Below are 19852 nucleotides of genomic sequence, written 5' to 3'. Positions count from 1 at the left end.
GGAGGGCCGAGGTTGAGGAAGCCTGATCTAGATCATCGTTTCCCAAACTTTGGTCTCCAGCTGTTTTTGGACTACAACTTCCATCATCCCTAGCCAGCAGGACCAGTGGTCAGGGATGATGGGAATTGTAGTCCAAAAATAGCTGGAGACCTAAGTTTGGGGAACACTGATCGAGGACCATTGGTTTTCCCCTCATTGCTTCCTGGATGAGGCATCAAGGGCTTCTTTCTAGTATTCGCAAAGTCTTTACCCTAAGGTGCCAGGATGGGTTATGCAACATAAAAAACAGTTTAAAACAATTTACTTTCGCAAAAATAAGATGGGTCCTAAAATTATACCTCTCTGGTGTCAAAAGCCAGAGAAAGGGTTGTTAAAAAGCCAGGGTTAGAGATTATTTCTAACAGTAGGCAAGCTTTGTCATATAATTTAACCGAGTAAATGAGATTCTCTGGCTAGGTAAAGTGTTGCAATCTCCCTTGGGGAAACCTATGCAGGTCGATTGTCTTTCTGCCCAGCTGCAAAGGCTCAAGAGCCCCGGCGGAATGTGCAGCAGCCTCAGCCTCGCTCACATGTTAATTCAGTTGAAATCTGAAACCCCATTGTTGCGTCCATGTTCAAGAGATCAAAGAGGGTGTGTATACGAGGGTGGCAACACGAGAATGGGGCCTTCTCTGCAGTCTGTGGAATGTTCTCCCCAGGGAAGTTTGCCTGGCACCTTCACTATACACCTTTAGGCGCCAGGAAAAAACGTTCCTTATTAACCAGGCCTTTGGTTGATCCGATTTACATCCTATGCCCTTTTAAAATGTGTTTTTTTGTGTTGAGAGGGGACTATTGTGTTGTTTTTTAAATTTTTATTAGGTATTTTATATCTTGATTTTATTCTGTGAACCGCCGAGACCCATAGCTGCCAAGTTTTCCCTTTTCTCGCGAGGAAGCCTATTCAGCATAAGGGAAAATCCCTTTAAAAAAGGGATAACTTGGCAGCTATGCCGAGACCCCTGGGTATAGGCGGTATATTAATCATAATACAGATTGGAGCACTTGGGGAATGTCAAGATCTGAAACCAAGGCACAACCCAGCCCCCCAAGGAGGTCCAGACTTCCAGATTGCTTCTTTTGGACTTCGCTTTATTGAGTTGACTCCACGCCAGTGCTTTAAAGCAAACCCCTCCCCGGTCATAGGAATATCCAAACACAACACCCCACACAGATCACGCCCCACCCACCAAAAAACAAACAAAAATCACACCGTGTGTATGGGCAACTTCCGAAAACTGCTGCCTTTCCACCGCTAACCAAAGAGGCCAGTCCCAGGAGAGGGAGAGAGACCGAAGATTCCGATCCGAACAGTCGAAGCAGATTAATAAGAGGGGAAGGGGGAGCGAGAAACAGTAGGGATGATGAGCTCAGTAGTACCTTATGCCAGGGGTTGGTTAAAATTGAGTAAAAAACAAATACCCAATAAGACTTATTTGAAAGGGGAGCTTATTTTTTAAAAGGACCCTGCTTTAATCATGGAGCTTAATTCCCTCCTCCACTGGCATGTGGGTCTTGCAATGCTGTACACTCTTGGCAGTGTCCCCAGAGAATACCCCGTCCACCACTTCCCATGCTTCAGAGCATGGAAGATTCACTTGCCTCCCGCGAATCAAAACTGGCTGCACGCATCACTCTTGCACACACAAGGTTTGGCTCCTGGAGGGTGCGAGAGGAAGAATGCCCCCTGCTTCTGCAAGACTCACTGTTCCATGTGCACCTCCTGCTGGGAAAGAAAAAAGTCCCGACTCGGCAAACGATGGAGAGACACAACAGGCAGCCTCCTACTCCTACTCCAGAGGTGGACAGTCCATGCTGCAGCACCACTGCCCGCGATCCGCTGCAGCGGCCCCAGCAAAGCCACTTCGAAGGAGGTAAGGCAGAGGTGCAACAGGCAGCCTCCTCCGAGAATGGATAATGGTGTTCTTTTTTTCAGCAGCAAGAGAGAAACAATTATGCAAATGTGTCCAGTGTGGTATGCCTGCCAAGACCGGTAGGAAGGAGGCAAGCCAAGAGCCGCGACTCATGCAAAGAAGCAACAGGCCACTTCCTGGGAGAAAGCTCAGGGTTCCTGGAGCTGCTGTTTACTGCATTAATGCATAAGAGGGTAGGAGCCCTGCTGGATCAGGCCAATGGCTCATTAGGTCCAGCATCCTGTTCTCACAGTGGCTACCCAGATTAGGGCTGCCATACGTCCGGGAATCGGACAGCCTTTTGGCGTCTGGGAATTGGGCAGCCTTTCGGCGTCCGGGCGGATTTTCACAGAAACTGCAAAATGTCCAGGGGAAACCGGATTTTCAGTTTGGAAATATGGCAGCCTTAACCCAGATGCCTGTGGAAGCCTGCCAGCAGACGTTTTGGACTATATAGCCTCCCGTCACCCCTGAGCACACCAGCGCATGGCACTCGCTGTCCAAAACATCTGGTGGGTGCAAAACAAGACTGCATTGTGGACTTCCCCCAGGGATCGGTGCAAGAACAAGGATGCTGAACTAGGGTGGGCTCTGGGATGGCTCAGTTGGTAGAGCATGAGGCTCCTAATCTCAGGGTTCTGGGTTCGAGCCCCACGTTGGGCAAATGATTCCTGCACCGTTGGACTAGGTGATGGTTGGGATCCCTTCCAGCTCTACAGGTCTATGATTACTGGATCTGTGTGCCATTATACTATTCCTGCAGGGCTATAGTTATGGTCTTGTCTATGTGTTTCCTGGTACACAGCACAGGAATTGCAAGCCTCCTTTTATTTCGTAATATTATAGAATTGTAGAGTTGGCAGGGACCACGAGGGTCATCTGGTGCAAAGCGGACTCTCCTCACTCCTCCGGGAGCAACATGAGATGATGCTCTTATCCAGGGCTGGGGAACGGCTAGTTCCTCAGATGCAGTGGTCCGGAGTCAGGTGGTGGTAGTTGTGGTTGGAGACGCCTTACTATTAAAGCAACAGGGTCTCAGCCTCCAGCATCCTTGAGCTGCCCCATCAGCATGAAAGGGGAACTTCTTAGCCCCTGTGTGCTCCAAAGCTAAGCATTCAGAAACACTGGAAACACAAAAAGTGTCGGTTTCAAGAGAAATGTGTTCAGGTTCTGCCAAGGACAATGGGAAAACTTCAGTCGCTCCAGAGGAAGATACAGGAGCATCATTTGTCGGTGCGTGTTAATGGGGAAATGTTGGGCCTGGCTGAAAGGAGGTCGACAATGATTGTTGCAATGCACCCCGAATTACTATTCATTATGAAATTTAATTGTATAAATCTAAGGAGGTGTGTGGCTATTAGGAAGGGACCCTGCGCTGCTGAGGTTGCCGCTCTCAGGACTCCGGATCCCATCAGCCCCAGCCAGGCTGGCCAATAGTCAGGGGTGTTTGGGAGTTGTAGTCCAACAGCTGGAGGGGCAAGCAGGTCCCCCATCTCTGTGCTAAAGCCTGCCAAGGTGGATGTTTGTGTGTGTGTTTTAAAAGCAAGGGAAAGCTCCTTTTAACAGTCGAAAGCCAAGCTGGAGGGAGAGAGATTATATACAGGGATTGCTTATTAGGAGATGGAGGAGAATTCGGTGGGCAGGTGGGTTTACGAAGAGGCCACCTTGCCTCCTTTTCTACCCTACCCATCTGCCCATAGGGTGGAAAGGGGCTACCCCCTCTTCAGCTCCTCCAGCTTCTCAGCTGCCCTCTTCAGCTCCCGCTCGATCTCTTCAAGCTTCTCCAGCTCCTGGACCTGGAAGGAGAGAGGATATGCATATGTGAGAGAGGAGAGGAGAGGCCTCCCCAGTACCAGCACTGGCCAAAAGGTGATGCCGCGAAATTAGGAGGGTTGGGTAACACCCTCCCTTCAATCCCTCTATGGATCTCAAGCCTTCAGGTTTGGGAAAGAGAAAGTTTCTGGTTGGGGTGCTCTGCAGAATTATTATTTTTTTAAGCCACTGAGTTAGAATTCTCCCAGCTTCTACTTTCTGGAGGGCCTGCTCAGGTTGCAAACGAGATACTGAATACCTATGCTACCCCGACGCTGTGTAAGTGTTCTGTCTTTCTCACATTGCCGCGTTTCCAGAAGGTCTCGGGTCTCAGGTTTATCGCTTCAGATTCCTCACCCCAGCAAACTTCTTCCAAGTTTAGAGTGCCTCTGGGAGTGCCCCCAGAGAAGATAACGCAGGAGAACATAAGGAGAGCTTGCTGGATCAAGTCAGTGGCCCATCTAGTCCAGCCTCCTGTTCTCACTGTAGCCTGTGGGGACCCACAAGCAGGATCCGAGCACAAGAGCCCTCTCCCCTCCTGTGGTTTCCAGGAACTGGCATTCAGCAGCATTGCTGCCTCTCGCAGTTGAGGCAGAACATAGCCATCTTGGCTAGCAGCCATGGATAGCCTTTCCCTCCATATATTTGTCCAAACCTCTTTCAAAGCCATCCAGGTGGGTGGCTGTCACTGCCTCCTGCAGGGATGAGTTCCACAGTTCATCTGACTCATTTTAAAGCAGTTGATGAACAAGATAAAAAGCACAGGTCCCAACAGCGACCCTTGGGAGACCACCGCTTTCTACACCTCTCCATTGGGATAACTGTCCATCTGCTTCCCCCCTCTGCTTCTTGCTACTTAACCAACTCAAGCCTTATAATTGGAATGAGAATAATGGCTACTGACCTCACTCGGAGAGGGCTCCCTTTCCTCTTCACGGCCATGATACCTGCCGCCCTTCAAATAGACGTCGTCCTTCCAGTGCTTCTTCTTGAGGTCAAAGCCGGCTGGTTTGTGGTGATGTCCATGCCTCACCTTGCTTTCTTTCTCCTCCTTCTCCCCTCCTTCTCCCCATGGCTTCCAGCCTCCGTGGAGCTGGGCCTGGGAGTTGGAGATCTTCACACCTTTCTCTTCCTCCTCAAACTGGGCGGTCTCCTCATCGCTGGCCTTCTCGGCCACCCTCTTCGCCAGGTCAGATCTCTTCTTCTCTTCCTCCTCCTCCTCCCAGTCCTCGTGGTGATGGTGGCCATCGCTGTACCTTCCATGGTGGTATTTCTTTGGCTCCTCTTCAGAGCTCTCCTCTTCCTCCTCTGATCTGAAGTGCCTCTTGCTCAGCCCGTTCCTCTTCTCGTCTTCTTGACTTCCTTGAAGCATCACCTTCCTGATCTTTGGCGGCCCAGGGCCTCTCTTCTTGATGTGCCCAAAATATTCCTTAGAAGACCACGTCTCCGAGGAGCTTCTCTTCTTCTTCCTCCTCACTTCGTCCTCCTCATCGCTCTCCTCATCCTCTTCCTCCTCCTCCATCCGCTCCTTGGCTTGTTCCTCCAAAGCCTCTCGGTTCTCCTCTCCTCGGGAGACTTTCTCTTCCTTCACCTTCTCTTCAGTCTTCTCCGTCTTCTCAAACTCTTTCAGCTCCTGCTCCTCTTTATTCGCCTGCCCGTTTTGCTCCTCTGTCTTCTCCGAGGCAGCTTCTTCTCTCTGCTGGGCAGGCTTGACATCCCTCTTCTTCACTTCCTCTTGCTCCTCCTCTTCCCAAACATCATGGTTGCCTTCATGTCCCAGACGATGCTTCTCGTTTTCTGCAGTGGGGATGAGATAATTTCAGGGAAGGTGAACCGAAGGTGGGGGGTAGTTGAATGTTGTTTTTTGCCTAAGAAGCCCCAAACAATTCTGCCTTTTGCTCTTTTTTTGTGTCTGCTTCGCAGAAATTTTCTCCCAGTCCTGCTGCAGTTTCACACCATTTCCGCTTCGATATTTGGGCCTCTCTCACTCCATGTTCCCCCCCCAACCAGGCCTGGCACGAACACTGTCTAACTTTTCAGAGGCCATGTCATGGGTGATGCCTGAAGGAGGCCACTGCTTCCTGAGCTTCCCACCCCAGGACCATTGGCAGCCATATTTGCACCTGCCATCTTAATTTTCCCACAATGCCAAATTCTAGGTCCAGCACACATGGTGGGTAAAATAAAATGGGAGCCACCACAAAAGTATGGGAGCTGCCATGGTTTGTGTGTGTGTGTGTGTGTGTGTGTGTGAGAGAGAGAGAGAGAGAGAGAGAGAGAGAGAGAGAGAGAGACAGTGGGTGCTATTTACCTAAGTCCTACCTGGGTTAGACTAGCTGAATTTAATGAATTCAAGTTAGTCATGTCAGTGGGTCGACTCGTGAGTAGGACTAGCAACCCTTTTTATTTATTTTTACCTGCCACACAGAAACATTTAGCTAGGGTTGCCATATTTCAAAAAGTTGTTGAGCTTTTTTTTAAAAAAAGTTTTGCCCCACGTTTTGGGGCTATTTTTCAGGGAAATTGCCCCCCCCAAAAAAACCCCCCACCGCCGACATGCGTTGCCATACAACTGAGTTTTCCATGATGTTTTTTAGTGATTTTCACCCAGACACTCCTTCCTACTGCAGTATTTCAGCTATGTTGGGGTGGGTGGGGGAGACAGCAGCTGCAACTACTGCTGAAGTCTCTCCCCCCCCCCCAAGTCTCCGGTTCAATCCCTAACATCTTCAGGTAGCACTGAAAGAGACTCCATGTCTAAAACCCTCCTAATTGATGTCAGCAATAGTTTGTGAGCCAATGTGTTGTTGTGTTTAATGTATTGGACAAAGGCTTGGGAGACGGAGGTTCTAGTCCCCACTTGGCCATGAAGCTTAACGGGTGATCTTGGGAGAGCCACTGTCTCTCATAGCCTAACCTACCTCCCAGGGTTGTTTGGAGGATAAAATGGGGAGTCCGTGTGCCACCTTGAGCTACTTGGAGGGAAAAGCGGTAGTAAAGAAAGAAATAAAAACCAAGGTTCCCCAACACCCTGGAGCTGGCACTAACCTCAGCCCTTGCAAAACGGATTTCAAGGTTCAGAAAGACATTTCCTCGACAGAATGGGGAATAGCAGGATTTGGCTAGTCTGTTTACCTTGATGCGCGAGTTCCTCCAGCTCAGTCAGCAGGTGCTGATGGTGAAGCATCGCAAGGACTCTCTCATCTGAAAACAGACATGGTGCCAATTAAACTCTCAGTGAGTATCATGGATTCCAGACATCGCACACATGGCGGGCGGCTTGAAAGGCCAGCAGGAATACCATCCAAGTGCAAAGGAGTTGCTCCAGTTGTTCAACCTCAGTAAAGCACCCCGGCCTCTGCTAGGCGACTACGGCCGCATTCGCACCATCCATTTAAAGCACTATGGTTTTAAAGCACTAAGTGCTTTAGAACAGGCATAGGCAAACTTGGCCCTCCAGCTGGTTTGGGACTACAACTCCCATCATCCCTAGCTAACAGGACCAGTGGTCAGGGATGATGGGAATTGTAGTCCCAAAACACCTGGAGGGCCAAGTTTGGCCGTGCCTGCTTTAGACAGTCATGGCTTCCCCCAAAGCATTCTGGGAGATGTTGTTTGTTAAGGGTGCTGAGAGTTGTTAGGAGACAAACACACACACACACCCATTCCCCTCACAGAGCTACAGAGGGGCTTAACAATCAATACCTCTTTCACATGTAATTCTAGGAACTGTAGCTCCATGAGCGGAATACGGGTCTCTACCCTCAGCAGGGAGTTGCAGGCTGCTGGGTGGTGTGGTTTGAGATAAAAGTACAGGTGTGTGCCTTTGTGTGTTTCACCACCGTCCATTGCAGCCTTCTCTCCAGGTGTTTTGGACTACAGCTCCCATCAGCCCGGACCAGCAAGACTGATGGGATTTGTAGTCCAAAATGTCTGAAGAGAAGCAGGTTAGAATCCTAGAGGTCGGTGAAGGCTGATATGTTGTAAGCCACAGGGGTATAACCATCTGAATAATAAACAGAGGAAAGTTTAGGCCTGTTGCCCCATGAGAAACTATTGCACAGAAGAAGCCCTGATAAAGTCTTCCCTGTTCTGTGGCAATTTACCACACAAACACGGCCTCCTTTACGCTTGCCCTTGCCCAGAGGCTGTGGCACACAGTTCTCCCATCCTAGTGGTGGTAGCTAAGCAACAGAGAGGCTGTTGCCAGGTAGCACAGTCGCAACAGCAGGCCTGCTGCTGATTTTCTGGTGGCTGTTGCTAGGCAACAACCTAGAGCAGTGGCTCCCTCTGCTGATGGTTGCCAGAAAAGATAGGGCTGCCCTGTCTTCTTCTTCCTGCTGCTGCTGCTGACGGTTGCTAGGCAACACAGATGCAGTGGGGCATTGCCTCTTTCTGGCAACATTCCACCACTGGGAGCCACCACTGAAAAGGCCTATTTTCACATTACCTTGGGGATGTGGGTATTTGCAGACACTGCTTAAGGAGTTTGAACACACCCAGGTGGCGCTGTGGTTAAACCACTGAGCCTAGGGCTTGCTGATCAGAAGGTCGTCGGTTCGAATCCCTGTGACGGGGTGAGCTCCCGTTGCTCGGTCCCAGCTCCTGCCAACCTAGCAGTTCGAAAGCACGTCAAAGTGCAAGTAGATAAATAGGAAGCGCTACAGCGGGAAGGTAAACGGTGTTTCCGTGTGCTGCTCTGGTTCGCCAGAAGCAGCTTTGTCATGCTGGCCACATGACCTGGAAGCTATACGCTGGCTCCCTCGGCCAATAATGCGAGATGAGCGCGCAACCCCAGAGTCGGTCACAACTGGACCTAATGGTCAGGGGTCCCTTTACCTTTACCTATCGTAACTTACCCTCTCTAAGTATCTTTGTGCATTCAGTGGTCACCGGAATTGGGCTGGGTCTCGAGAGGGTGTCTGCGAGGATTTCGGTGATGCACTTAGTAACCTGGCAAAAACAACAACAGCACAGCACCAAAATGAACTGGGGTCTCTCTCTCCCTTTTTCATGCGTCAATGTAGCTATATTTCTCCTCCACACTGAGAGCCAGTGTGGTGTAGTGGTTAAGAGCAATAGACCCGTAATCTGGGGAACCGGGTTCGCGTCTCCGCTCCTCCACATGCAGCTGCTGGGTGACCTTGGGCTAGTCACACTTCTCTGAAGCCTCTCAGCCTCACTCACCTCACAGAGTGTTTGTTGTGGGGGAGGAAGGGAAAGGAGAATGTTAGCCGCTTTGAGACTCCTTCGGGTAGTGATAAAGCGGGATATCAAATCCAAACTCTTCTTCTCTTCTTCCTCCCACCCTCTACAACTCAAGTGGGGCTCTTGTGTCTCGAACAGCTCTTTGACAGATGATAGTTCAGTGGTAAAGCATAGAGGGGGGACACATGATGTGGATGGGAGAAAGCTTTGTCTGTTGAATTTCTGCCGTTCCCCACAGCCCTGCCCAAAAAGAGGTGGCAACCTTAAGTTTCTCCCAGACTTTCTTCAACCCTCATCGATAGGTTTGCTTCTCACTTCCACCACCCGCACTGCTAATGCTGAGATGAGATGTACCCAACCAGGACTATCCCCATATCTCTTCGCAAGCACACAGGAGTCCTGTCTCCCAGTCTCCATCCTTTCATTGTACACCACATTCCTCCAGGACTAGAAATCCCACCATTGTGACACGGACCGAAATCAAACAACCTTAGCCCTCTAAATCTGAGGTATGAACAAGTCTCGGCTCTCAACCATCCATTCTCTGAATCATTGCAACATGGTATTCCTCCACCAAATCTCCCACTTTAGCTTTCTCGTCTCACTATCTGTTTAAAGCAGTGTTATATCACTTTTAAAAAAAGGTATGGCGTCCCCCAAAGAATTGTGGGAGCTGTAGTTTTGTTAAGCATGCAGAGAGTTGCCGGGAGGACCCCCCCCCATCATCTTAAAACAGGTATGTCCAAAGTCTGTTTTGGGGGGGGGCTAATCCAGTCCGCCGGTTGGTTTAATCTGTAAAAAAAAAAACTCAACAACTTCTTTGGTCAGCCTTTCGGTCGGCCCTCACACATGTTCACTTCATCAAATCTGGCCCTCTTTGAAAAAGTTTGGACACCCCTGTAAACAGAACCAGTGCTTTTTTGTGGAGGAACGCAGGGGTACGCATACCCCAAAGCATTTTGTGAATCTAAGTTTGGCCTCCTTGAGGGGCAGTATTTCAATATGAGTAGGAAAATGAGAGGGCCCCCTAAACATTTTTTTTGGGGGGGGGGGAAGCACTGAACAGAGCTATGAATCCGAGTTCCCTGGAAAGAGGAATTTATCACAAAAGCCCTGTATGGGGAAGTTTTTGGTGTTTGATGTTTTTGTTACGTTTTTGTATTTATGCTAGAAGCCAATCAGAGTGGCTGAGGTAACCCAGTCAGCAGGCAGCATCTAAATAATAACATTATTATTATTATAGAGCCTAGGGCTTGCCAATCAGAAGGTTGGCAGTTCAAATCCCCGCAACGGGGTGAGCTCCCGTTGCTCGGTCCCAGCTCCTGCCAACCTAGCAGTTCGAAAGCACATCAAAGTGCAAGTAGATAAATAGGAACCGCTACAGTGGGAAGGTAAACGGCGTTTCCATGTGCTGCTCTGGTTTGCCAGAAGCGGCTTTGTCATGCTGGCCACATGACCTGGAAGCTGTACGCCGGCTCCCTTGGCCAATAACATGAGATGAGCGCCGCAACCCCAGAGTCGGTCACGACTGGACCTAATGGTCAGGGGTCTCTTTACCTTTACCTAAGAATTGCACCTGGGGGTGGGATAGAAGTCTCCTAACAACTGTCTCTCCTAACAACTGAGACCTGCGGGTATAGGGCAGTATATAAATTCAATTCAATAATAATAATAATAATAACAACAACAACAACTCTCAGCACTGTTAACAAACTACACTTCCCAGAATTCTTTGGGAGAAGCTTTAAAGGTCCAGTGGTACCTCGGTTTACAAACACAATTGGTTCTGGAAGTCTGTACTTAACCTGAAGCATACTTAACCTGAAGCGAACTATCCCATTGAAAGTAATGGAAAGTGGATTAATCCGTTCCAGACAGGTCCTCAGAGTACTTAAACTCAAATACTCAAACCGAGGCGTACTTAGACTGAGGTATGACACTATAGCACATATGGGGTCCAATATAGGTGACATGACCCCCCACCCCACCCTTTCTCCTATTCTTACCTTTTCATCCTCCTCCGAGAGCTGGGTGGGTAACGGCAGCGCCAAGACTGGAAAAAGGAGAGAATATCTCTTGTTTGTTTGGTCAGAAATATTCACACGTAAGTGGAGCTTTGGAACATAGAGGATGATCACCTCGCTACAAACATGGGACAGGCAACCACCCTGTGAGGTAGGTCTTAACTGTTAGCCTTACCTTCCCCTCTGTAAAATGGAAGAGTCTATACCCTTTGCTCAAGGTCCTGTGTCCATAAACAGAGATGGGGCTCCTAGACCCCAGCAATCAACCCCCAACAGTTCAAGCAGGCTGATCAAATATAAAAAGAAGGCAGGGTTTGTGTTTCAGGCTGATAGCCCAGCTAGCCCAGCATCCTGTTCTCACAGTGGCTGCCCAGATACCCATGGGAAACCCGCAAGCAGGACTTGAACACAGGTCCCCTCCTGCAGCCCCAACTGATATCCAGAAGCATTATTGCTCCCATCTGTGGAGGCAGAGCATAGGCATGGTGGCTAGCAGCCATTGATGGTTTTCTCCTCCATGGATTTGTCCCATGCCCATTGAAAGGCTCTCTAGGTTGGTGGCCATCGTTGCCTCCTGTGGGTGTGAGTTCCATAGGTTAACGATGTGCTGAACCATCAAGACATACAGGTGAAACTCGGAAAATTAGAATATCGTTGAAAAGTGCATTTATTTCAATAATGCAACTTAAAAGATGAAACCAATATATGAGATAGATATGTCAAGCCTTTATTTGTTGTAATTGTAATTATTTGTCATTAGGCGGGTCAATTATAAATGGAATGTAATGAATGAAATGTAATAGCGACGTTTATTTTTGTTTTATTGTAAGTATTTGTTTCACTACTGTGGAATTTCCAAAAGAAAGCATTTGTAAAAATTAAAAGAAAAATAAAAAATAATAAGTTGCATTACTGAAATAAATGCACTTTCCGACGATATTCTAATTTTCCGAGTTTCACCTGTGCAAGCAACTGTTTCAGCAGAGGTTTCCCCACCAGCTCCGCCTCTGCATGTCAAAAGTTATTGCCAAAGTTCTCCCCTTTTGATCTCTCCAATTTGCACCATCAATGTACAAAGCATTTTGCAGAATAAGGACAAGTGAAAAAGACAGCTCTCTGCTCCAGGAGCTTGCAGTCTAAATGAGAAAGGAATTGAGGGACAGGAAAGAGAAGGAAAACGGCAGAGAGGCTGGGCTTTTGAAAAGCAGCCTTATCCATTTTGCCTTTGTGTTCTCTCAGGTGCTGAAGGAGCGAGACAATGGTAGAGTGAAAGAGACTCAGCGTGTCCAACCTGTGGAGGTGCCGGGCACCTCTTCTCTTTCTCGCTCTTAATTTTGCTCAGTAAGCCTGGCTTATTAAAATTGCAAGGGGGACAGCTGTTCACGGATGTTTAAAAAAATGACACTCATTATGCCCGGAAGGCACACAGCATTGTTAATCCTGGTACAGCTTGTTCCTAATTGTCTTGTGAAGAATGAGCGTGTTCTCCTGATCCGAAGGTTGCCAAGAACCAGGGAAACGTTTTGCCATTATTATTATGATTATCTGCAAAAAAAAAAAAAGTTTAAAAGGAGCTCCTTTCTTCGCTTAGAAACGAGTGTGTCCTTTATGATGTGAACAAAGTCTTCAACTCTGCTCCAAGGCCAAAATGCCAGTTTCTGCATAGATTTTGGAGCTCACTCAGAGGCTTTTGTAACAGCAGCCAAAATGCAGAAATTATGTAGCAGTGATTTTTATTTTATTTTTAAAAAATCTCTAAAAAGTACTGTTCAGCAGAGGAGGGGAAGTTGGTAGTTTGTAGATGGAGTTTACTCCCCATCAGAACAAAACTGACAACTTATTCTCCTGTCTTTCTCTTTTAACCTCTTTTCTTTTCTTTCTTTCTTTATTTCTGTCTTTCTTTCTTTCTTTCTTTTTCCTTCTCTATTCCCCCCCCCCCCCGTTTCTGTGTTTTTATTGTATCTATATAAAAGTCTTGGTTTGGTTTTTAAAAAGGAAAAATATATCAACTTTTGTATTTTTATAAACCTTTTAATTATATAATTATATATAATTTTATACAATTATAAACCTTGATAAAATTTAGATTTTTTTTTTAAAAGAAGAACAAAAATGACGGCTTTACTGGAAAAATCGATGTTGCAGTTAGCCAATTTTGTGAACTTTTTAATTTTTAGAGAAAAACCGTTGGCTTTTAAAATAAACCTCGGCTGAATCCCAGCAGGCCCTGCATTGAGGGTTCGAGGTATGAGCCTAAGAAGGTGATGGGATTAAGCAGCCTTCAAGGGATGATCTGGCAATCCTCTCTGCCCACCTGCAACAGGCTGGAGACAGAGAGAGCCTGATGACTTAGGAAGATCGAATAGTGCTAAGTTGTTCAGGTGAGCTGATCTTTCATCTTGCATAAGACTATTACATAACCCTGGATGCAGCACAACAACAAGAAGAAGGGGGGGAGGGTGCTGAACAAAGAAGGAGTGGAAATTGTGTAGTGCAAGGCTGTTAACGCCAAAACACAGCCGGCAGCCACCTTCTCCCATTTCCTTTACAAAAGATGAAAAATACATTATCTTTTAACTCGGCTACCACTAGGTATTGTTGCAGACAAGGCTGGAATTGGTTCCCTATTTGATGGACAGCTGCAGGCACAGTCTGAATGAGAAACTGGGGAGTCAGACAGCTCTGCGCACACACATACCCCCAAAGTAACCTTTGGAGTACCCTAAAAATCATAATTATTTATTAAATTTATATACATACATGCATATTTATAATCATACAGCCAGGGTACGCCTGGGGGGTTATGGTAAGATAGGAATCTGCTTCATGCAGAAGCAAGCTATTAGCGAGCTTGGCAACCCTTCAGGATCTCCCTCCAAGCTCTTGAGATGTTTCTTGACTGAAGATCAACCTGAGACCTTCTGCAAGCAAGTGAGGTGCTCTGAAGTTGTTCCCAAGGGGGGGCTGTTGTTGCACAACAGAGTCTGATCCAGAGATCGCTACACACACAACATGCTCTGAGTCAAGGTGACATTGCAAATGAAACCGAGGGAATTGGACTTTTAACCAAGCTGCGCTCCCAAAACAAACTTTATAGATCACCCCAGTTGATCAGATGTAGATCACAGGGGGGTGGTCCCTTTCAGCTAAGCTTAATTTGATGGAAGCCGCATGTTAGCAAGAGCATCCCAGCCACCGCTTAGAGATCTGCCGATCTCTTTTATTTCTTGCATTTATATCCCACCTGTCTTTTGAGGAACTCAGGCAGTTGTACGTGGTTCTCCCTCGTCCCCATTTTTCTCCTCACAACAACCCTGCGAGGTAGGTCAGTCTGAGAGGCAGCAACTGCACCAAGCTTTGTGCTTTGTGGCTGAGTCGGGATTCGAACCCTGGGCGCCCAGGTCCTGGTGCAAACCTCTTAACCACCACACCACGCTGCCTCTCTAACACAAATTGACCTGGAACCAGGTGGGAAAGTGGATCCTGTTACTGGGCTGTGAGCTTTCACCCATGTGTGCCCAACCTCCAAAATAAGATCCCCTTCAAAATTAGACAGGAGGCCAGGAGGCATATTTCAAGTAGCCCAAGATCTCCCAGCATCTCCAGGTAGAGCTGGGGGAAACCCTGTCTGAAATCCTGGAGAGGTGCTGCCAGTCAGTGTAGACAGCAATGAGCTAGATGGACCAAGAGTTTCGCTTAGAATAAGGCAGCTCCCTATGGATAGCTCAGTTGGTTAGAGCATGGTGCTGATAACACCAAGGTTGCGGGTTCGATCCCCATATGGGACAGCTGCCTTGCAAGGTCCCTTCCAACTCTACAATTATATGATTCTATGAGAGGAGTAGTCTTGAAGTTGCCCATCAGCAAGGTAAAAAGGACCCCTGGGCGGTTAAGTCCAGTCAAAGACGACTATGGGATTGCAGCACTCATCTCGCTTTCAGGCCGAGGGAGCCGGTGTTTGTCCACAGACCACTGTGGCCAGCAGAACTAATGTGGCACAATGGAACACCGTGACGGAAACCAGAGCGCACGGAAACACTGTTTACCTTCCCGTCGCAGCAGTACCTATTTATTTATTTGCACTGATATGCTTTTGAACTGCTAGGTTGGCAGGAGCTGGGACAGAGCAATGGGAGCTCGCCCCGTCCTGGGGATCCGAACCGCCGACCTTCTGGTCGGCAAGCCCAAGAGGTTCAGTGGTTTAGACCACAGCGCCACCCGCGTCCCTGTAGCACCTTCAGCACCAAGCGCTTGGACAGCAGGCTGAGCAGGGACCCATGTACCAAGACATCAGACTGGTACAAGCCTTCCTGGGTAGAGTGGGGTGGTTGAAGCACATGCGGGAGGACACGGGTATCAGACACACAGTTCCCCGGGCAACATGGACAGTGCTTAACAGTTCCAGTTTCAACCAGCTTCACTCCCAAGCCAGTCTAGATGGAGGAACTGAGCCAGGAAGAAAAGCCTGGAGAAGAGAAGGTTAAGGGGTGATATGATAGCCATGTTCAAATATATGAAAGGATGTCATATGGAGGAGGGAGAAAGATTGTTTTCTGCTGCTCCAGAGAAGCGGACACGGAGCAATGGATTCAAACTACAAGAAAGAAGATTCCACCTAAACATTAGGAAGAACTTCCTGACAGTAAGAGCTGTTTGGCAGTGGGATTTGCTACCAAGGAGTGTGGTGGAGTCTCCTTCCTTGGAGGTCTTTAAGCTGAGGCTTGACAGGCATATGTCAGGAATGCTTTGATGGTGTTTCCTGCTTGGCAGGGGGTTGGACTGGATGGCCCTTGTGGTCTCTTCCAACTCTATGATTCTATGATTCTATGAAAAGGATGGGAGTGAGGCAGAAGGGAGCATTCTGACAACCATTGCCAGTCAAGGTGTAGCTCGGTGGTAGAGCTCAGTGTCTTGCATGCAGAATATCTTGGGTTCAACCTCAGGCATTCCTGGTTAATCAAACCCAGGGAATACGTGCTGGCATGGAGGGGAACTTCTCGAGAGGTGCTGCCAGTCGGAGAAGTCAGAGGTTGGCTAGATTGACCAACGACATGACTTATCTGCAGTGCTTTTTTCTGGGCAGACGCATACGCCTAAACATTTTGTGAATCTAAGGTTGGCCTCATTGAGGGGCAGTATTTCAATGTGAGTAGGAAAATGAGAGTAGCCCTAAACATTTTTTAAAAGCACTTCTTATCTGTCTAAAGCAGCTTTGTAGACTCACCCAGCAGCTCCATGTTAAGGGAGCTTTTAAAGGTTTCAAGAATTCCAGTTCCAGAAAACTTGGCTTTAAAGCTGCTAAGGTGGGCACGATGATGAGATAATCAAGGGTCTGGAAACCAAGCCTGATGAGGAATGGTTGAAGGAGCTGGGTATGTTTAACCTGGAGGAGAGGAGACTGAGAGGAGATAGGAGAGCCAAATATCTCAAGGGCTGTCACATGGAAGACAGAGAAAGCCTGTTTCCTCCTTCTCCTGCTCCGGAGGGTAGGACTCGAACCCATGGCTTCAAGTTAACAAGAAAGGAGGTTCCGACTAAACAGGAAGAACTTTCTGACAACAAGAGCTGCTTGACAGTAGAACATTCTCCCTTGGAATGTTTAGCTGAGATTCCTGCATTGCAGGGGGTTGGACTAGATGACCACAGGGGTACCTTTCAGCTCTTCAATTTTATGAACTTGGGGAACAACCAACGATGTTTCTGCAGATGATCTCAGTGATCGAGCTGGGATATAAGGTTCCAGACAGACCCCGGGGTACCCTAGGATCCCTTCCAATTCTATGATTCTATGATAGGAGACAAATTCAGAAAACTGACCAGCTTTGTATTAAGGGACACGTCTAGAAAAGCGAGTTTGTTCAATCTGTGGATTGGATAGGGATGGAGAATCTGTGGTGGTGGTGGTGGTGATAATTTATTTTTACCCCGCCCATCTGGCTGGGTTTCCCCAGCCACTCTGGGCAGCTTCCAGCAGAATATTAAAATACAATGATTCTGTATGCAGAAGGTCCCAGATTCAACCCCAGCAACTCCAAGTAGGGCCAGGAGAGGCCCTTGTCTGAAATGCTGGAGAGCTGCTGCCAGCCAGTGCAGATAATGCTGAGCAAGATGGACCAATGGTGTGGCTTGGTACAGGGCAGCTTCCCACGTTCCTGTGTCAAAAGGGAAGGGCAGTAGCTCAGCGATAGGGCATCTGCTTTGCTTGCAGAAGCTCAAACCCCAGTGGCCCCTGCAGGTAGGGAAAGTCTCCTGCCTAAAACCCTGCCACTGCCAGTCAGTGTAGACAACACTGGTCTGACTCATTAAAAAGCAGCTCTTCTTTGGTTTCTGTGTAACAGACCCGAGTTGCACAAATCCAGACTGCAGCTTGTCCTGCGCAGGGAGCAGGTGCTCTGCAGAAAGGTGTTCTGCATAGCAGAGAGCTCCAAGAAGCCAAAACCAAGTCAAATGGCTGGCAGACAGGCAAGCAGACACACACACACACACACACACACACACAGAGAGAGAGAGAGAGAGAGAGAGAGAGAGAGAGAGAGAGAGAGAGAGAGAGAGAGACCCTTGTGAGTCAGATGGGAATAAAAAAGCCTTGCTGGCTCTGCATGTGCTCATCAGCCGGAGCCTGATCATGGGCAAAACTATCCATCAAGTTCTCTCCGAAACAACCCTATTGAGAAACTCTACACCACTCAGCAGCAGCTGACAACCCAGGGAAAAGTAATCAAATAAAGAGGGTTATATCAGGGTAGAAATAGCAGAAGGGCACTTTCTTGGCCACAGCTGGCCCCCAATGGCAGTATCGGAACAGAAATGTGTGGGGGGGGGGTTATGGAGGGGAAATGGTTTAGGACTTATGGATGTCCAATATTATTTATATAACAAACCTTTATTGAAATAGGTAACTAACTACAGATGCAAAATAGAAACCCAAGGCGGTCATCTCTGTTTAGTTAGTGCCTGCCCCGTATGATAACACAGTCTGGTAGTGGTGTTGTGATATGGTAATCTCACAATTTCTTTTGGCTTTGCTTATTGCCACACACACACACACACACACACTGTATCCAGCCTGTGGATGATCATTTGTACTCTCTACAATGTTTTCTTTCCTGAAAATATTGACTTTTGCACAACACACACACACACACACCAGGGAAGCTTTATGGCAGAGCTGGGAGTGAATCTGGATATCCCCAGGATAGCTCTACCCAATACACCATGCTGCCCACCCCCTTGATCAAGCCTTTTGGCCATTATCCAAAGCACAGTGCAGCTCGTTCTGCACGCCTAAAGGCTCTATGGGACTTCTGTGTCTCAAACAGCAATCACTGTGCCACATGGGAAGGCTCTTTTAGTGGTATGTGTTTCGAACTAAGCTCCTGATTAGGGCACAGAGACCTGCTATTCAAAGGGTGGGTGGTGGGTAGTGGTGGGTGAGGTTCTTTTAAATGCACTATTTAATCACAATGCTTCTGGAGCTCTGCTAGCGCCTTGGGTCCTGGCCACAAATAGCTGGAGCAAGAGGACAGCAGCCGAGGAATTGCTGTCCAAGGTTCTGAAATCATTAGAGGGCAGAAATGCCGTCCAAGTTCCTACCGTAAGAGCGTTCGTTTACCATGCGTTTCGAGAGTCGATTCTGCCCTCAAATAGGAGGGAGAAAAACATATCCTTGTTCATTATTTTTTTAAAAAAAAACGAGTGGGAAACTAAATATGGACACCAGCTTGTATCTGTCATATTCCAGATGGTACTGCAAAGGCACATCTTTGAAAAGGGTGAGCTGAAAAATACGAGATGAGGAATCCAAATCAGAAAGGGGAAATATGACCAGATCACCAGGATCTCTTGGAGAGAACAGTTACAAATAAATGGAGAGGGTCCAAATCATGTTTGGGGAAAAAAAGTCCAGCTAACTTTTCCATCCTCCTGCCTGCAGTAAGGAATTTTGTATCATATGCTTACATTGTCTCCCAACCCTTTTTTTGCACGGAGCATTCGCAGGTTGCAGAAGTGCCTTGAGTCGCTTCGACCAAGAACAAAAACTAGGCTGCAAAGATCTCAGAGGAATTCTGAATGCCAAGCAGCTTGTGAGCAATATGGACAGGCATATTGTCCGTTTTGCTAAATGGGGGGGGGGAGGGAGCCGTGAGGTTTCTCTGGACACACAGTATGCAAGAGAGAGATATTTAAAGTCCAGAGGAGGAGAGATGGTGCAGTGAGGATGAGCTCAGCTGAGCATAAGTAACCCCCTCCAAATAATAATAATAATAATAATAATAATAATAATAATAATGGGGAAAACTGGCCGCTCAAAACCGTAGGGGAGAGAATTTAGTTCCTTCTTCTGCTTTAAGAGATGCGAGTGTTGGGAGTGAGAGAAAGAAGCAGATCATCACTTTCCCGGCTAAGCCAGAGGCTTTTGGGGTATATACTCAATGCTCCTCCTGAAATCAATGAACAGCGTGTGGGTTTCAATGGTTCTGCTCCCAGCAAGGCTGGCATCAGATGCAACCCTCCACCGTCCCAAAGTACTTTCGAGCCCTTGCCAGACTTACCTTGGCAGGAGAAGAGGAACAGGAGCGAGATCCTGTTGGAAAGCATCGCTGAGGTCCTGGAGAGATGGCTCTCTCTCTCTCTCTCTCTCTCTCTCTCTCTGCTGGTCCTTTTTTTCAAAGGAGGGGAGGAGAGGGGAGGAGATCAGAGATGCAGGGAAGAGTTTGAAGCAGCCGCAGATGGGAAGGAGAACAGGGGGAAAGAGGAGGAGGAGGAGGAAGGAGAAGCAGAAGGGGGTGGATGTCCTTGGACGCTGAAGGGTGAAGGACTTTCTTTGTGCACAAGAGCAGAAACACCAGCGGAGGT

The 19852-nt window shown here is 47.9% G+C and overlaps 1 protein-coding gene and 1 non-coding gene across 2 annotated transcripts; one reads left to right on the top strand and one right to left on the bottom strand.

Moving 5' to 3' along the window:
* Window positions 1-1110: 1110 nt before the first annotated feature.
* Window positions 1111-19852, bottom strand: CCER2 (coiled-coil glutamate rich protein 2). The gene is made up of 6 exons (XM_035120771.3): window positions 19549-19852; window positions 10979-11025; window positions 8624-8717; window positions 6900-6968; window positions 4669-5561; window positions 1111-3748 (listed from the first exon to the last, which is right to left on the bottom strand). The coding sequence occupies exons 1-6, from the start codon at window positions 19592-19594 to the stop codon at window positions 3665-3667; spliced, it is 1233 nt and encodes a 410-aa protein (XP_034976662.1). The 5' UTR covers window positions 19595-19852; the 3' UTR covers window positions 1111-3664.
* TRNAR-CCU (transfer RNA arginine (anticodon CCU)) lies at window positions 2541-2615 on the top strand. The gene has a single exon. It is a non-coding gene; the product is annotated as a tRNA-Arg (tRNA).

Source organism: Zootoca vivipara, chromosome 6 (assembly GCF_965207765.1).
Source record: "Zootoca vivipara chromosome 6, rZooViv2.hap1.1, whole genome shotgun sequence".
Classification (NCBI taxonomy): Eukaryota; Metazoa; Chordata; class Lepidosauria; order Squamata; family Lacertidae; genus Zootoca; species Zootoca vivipara.
Note: the sequence above shows the minus strand (reverse complement) of the source record. Positions and strands in the feature narration are given on the sequence as shown.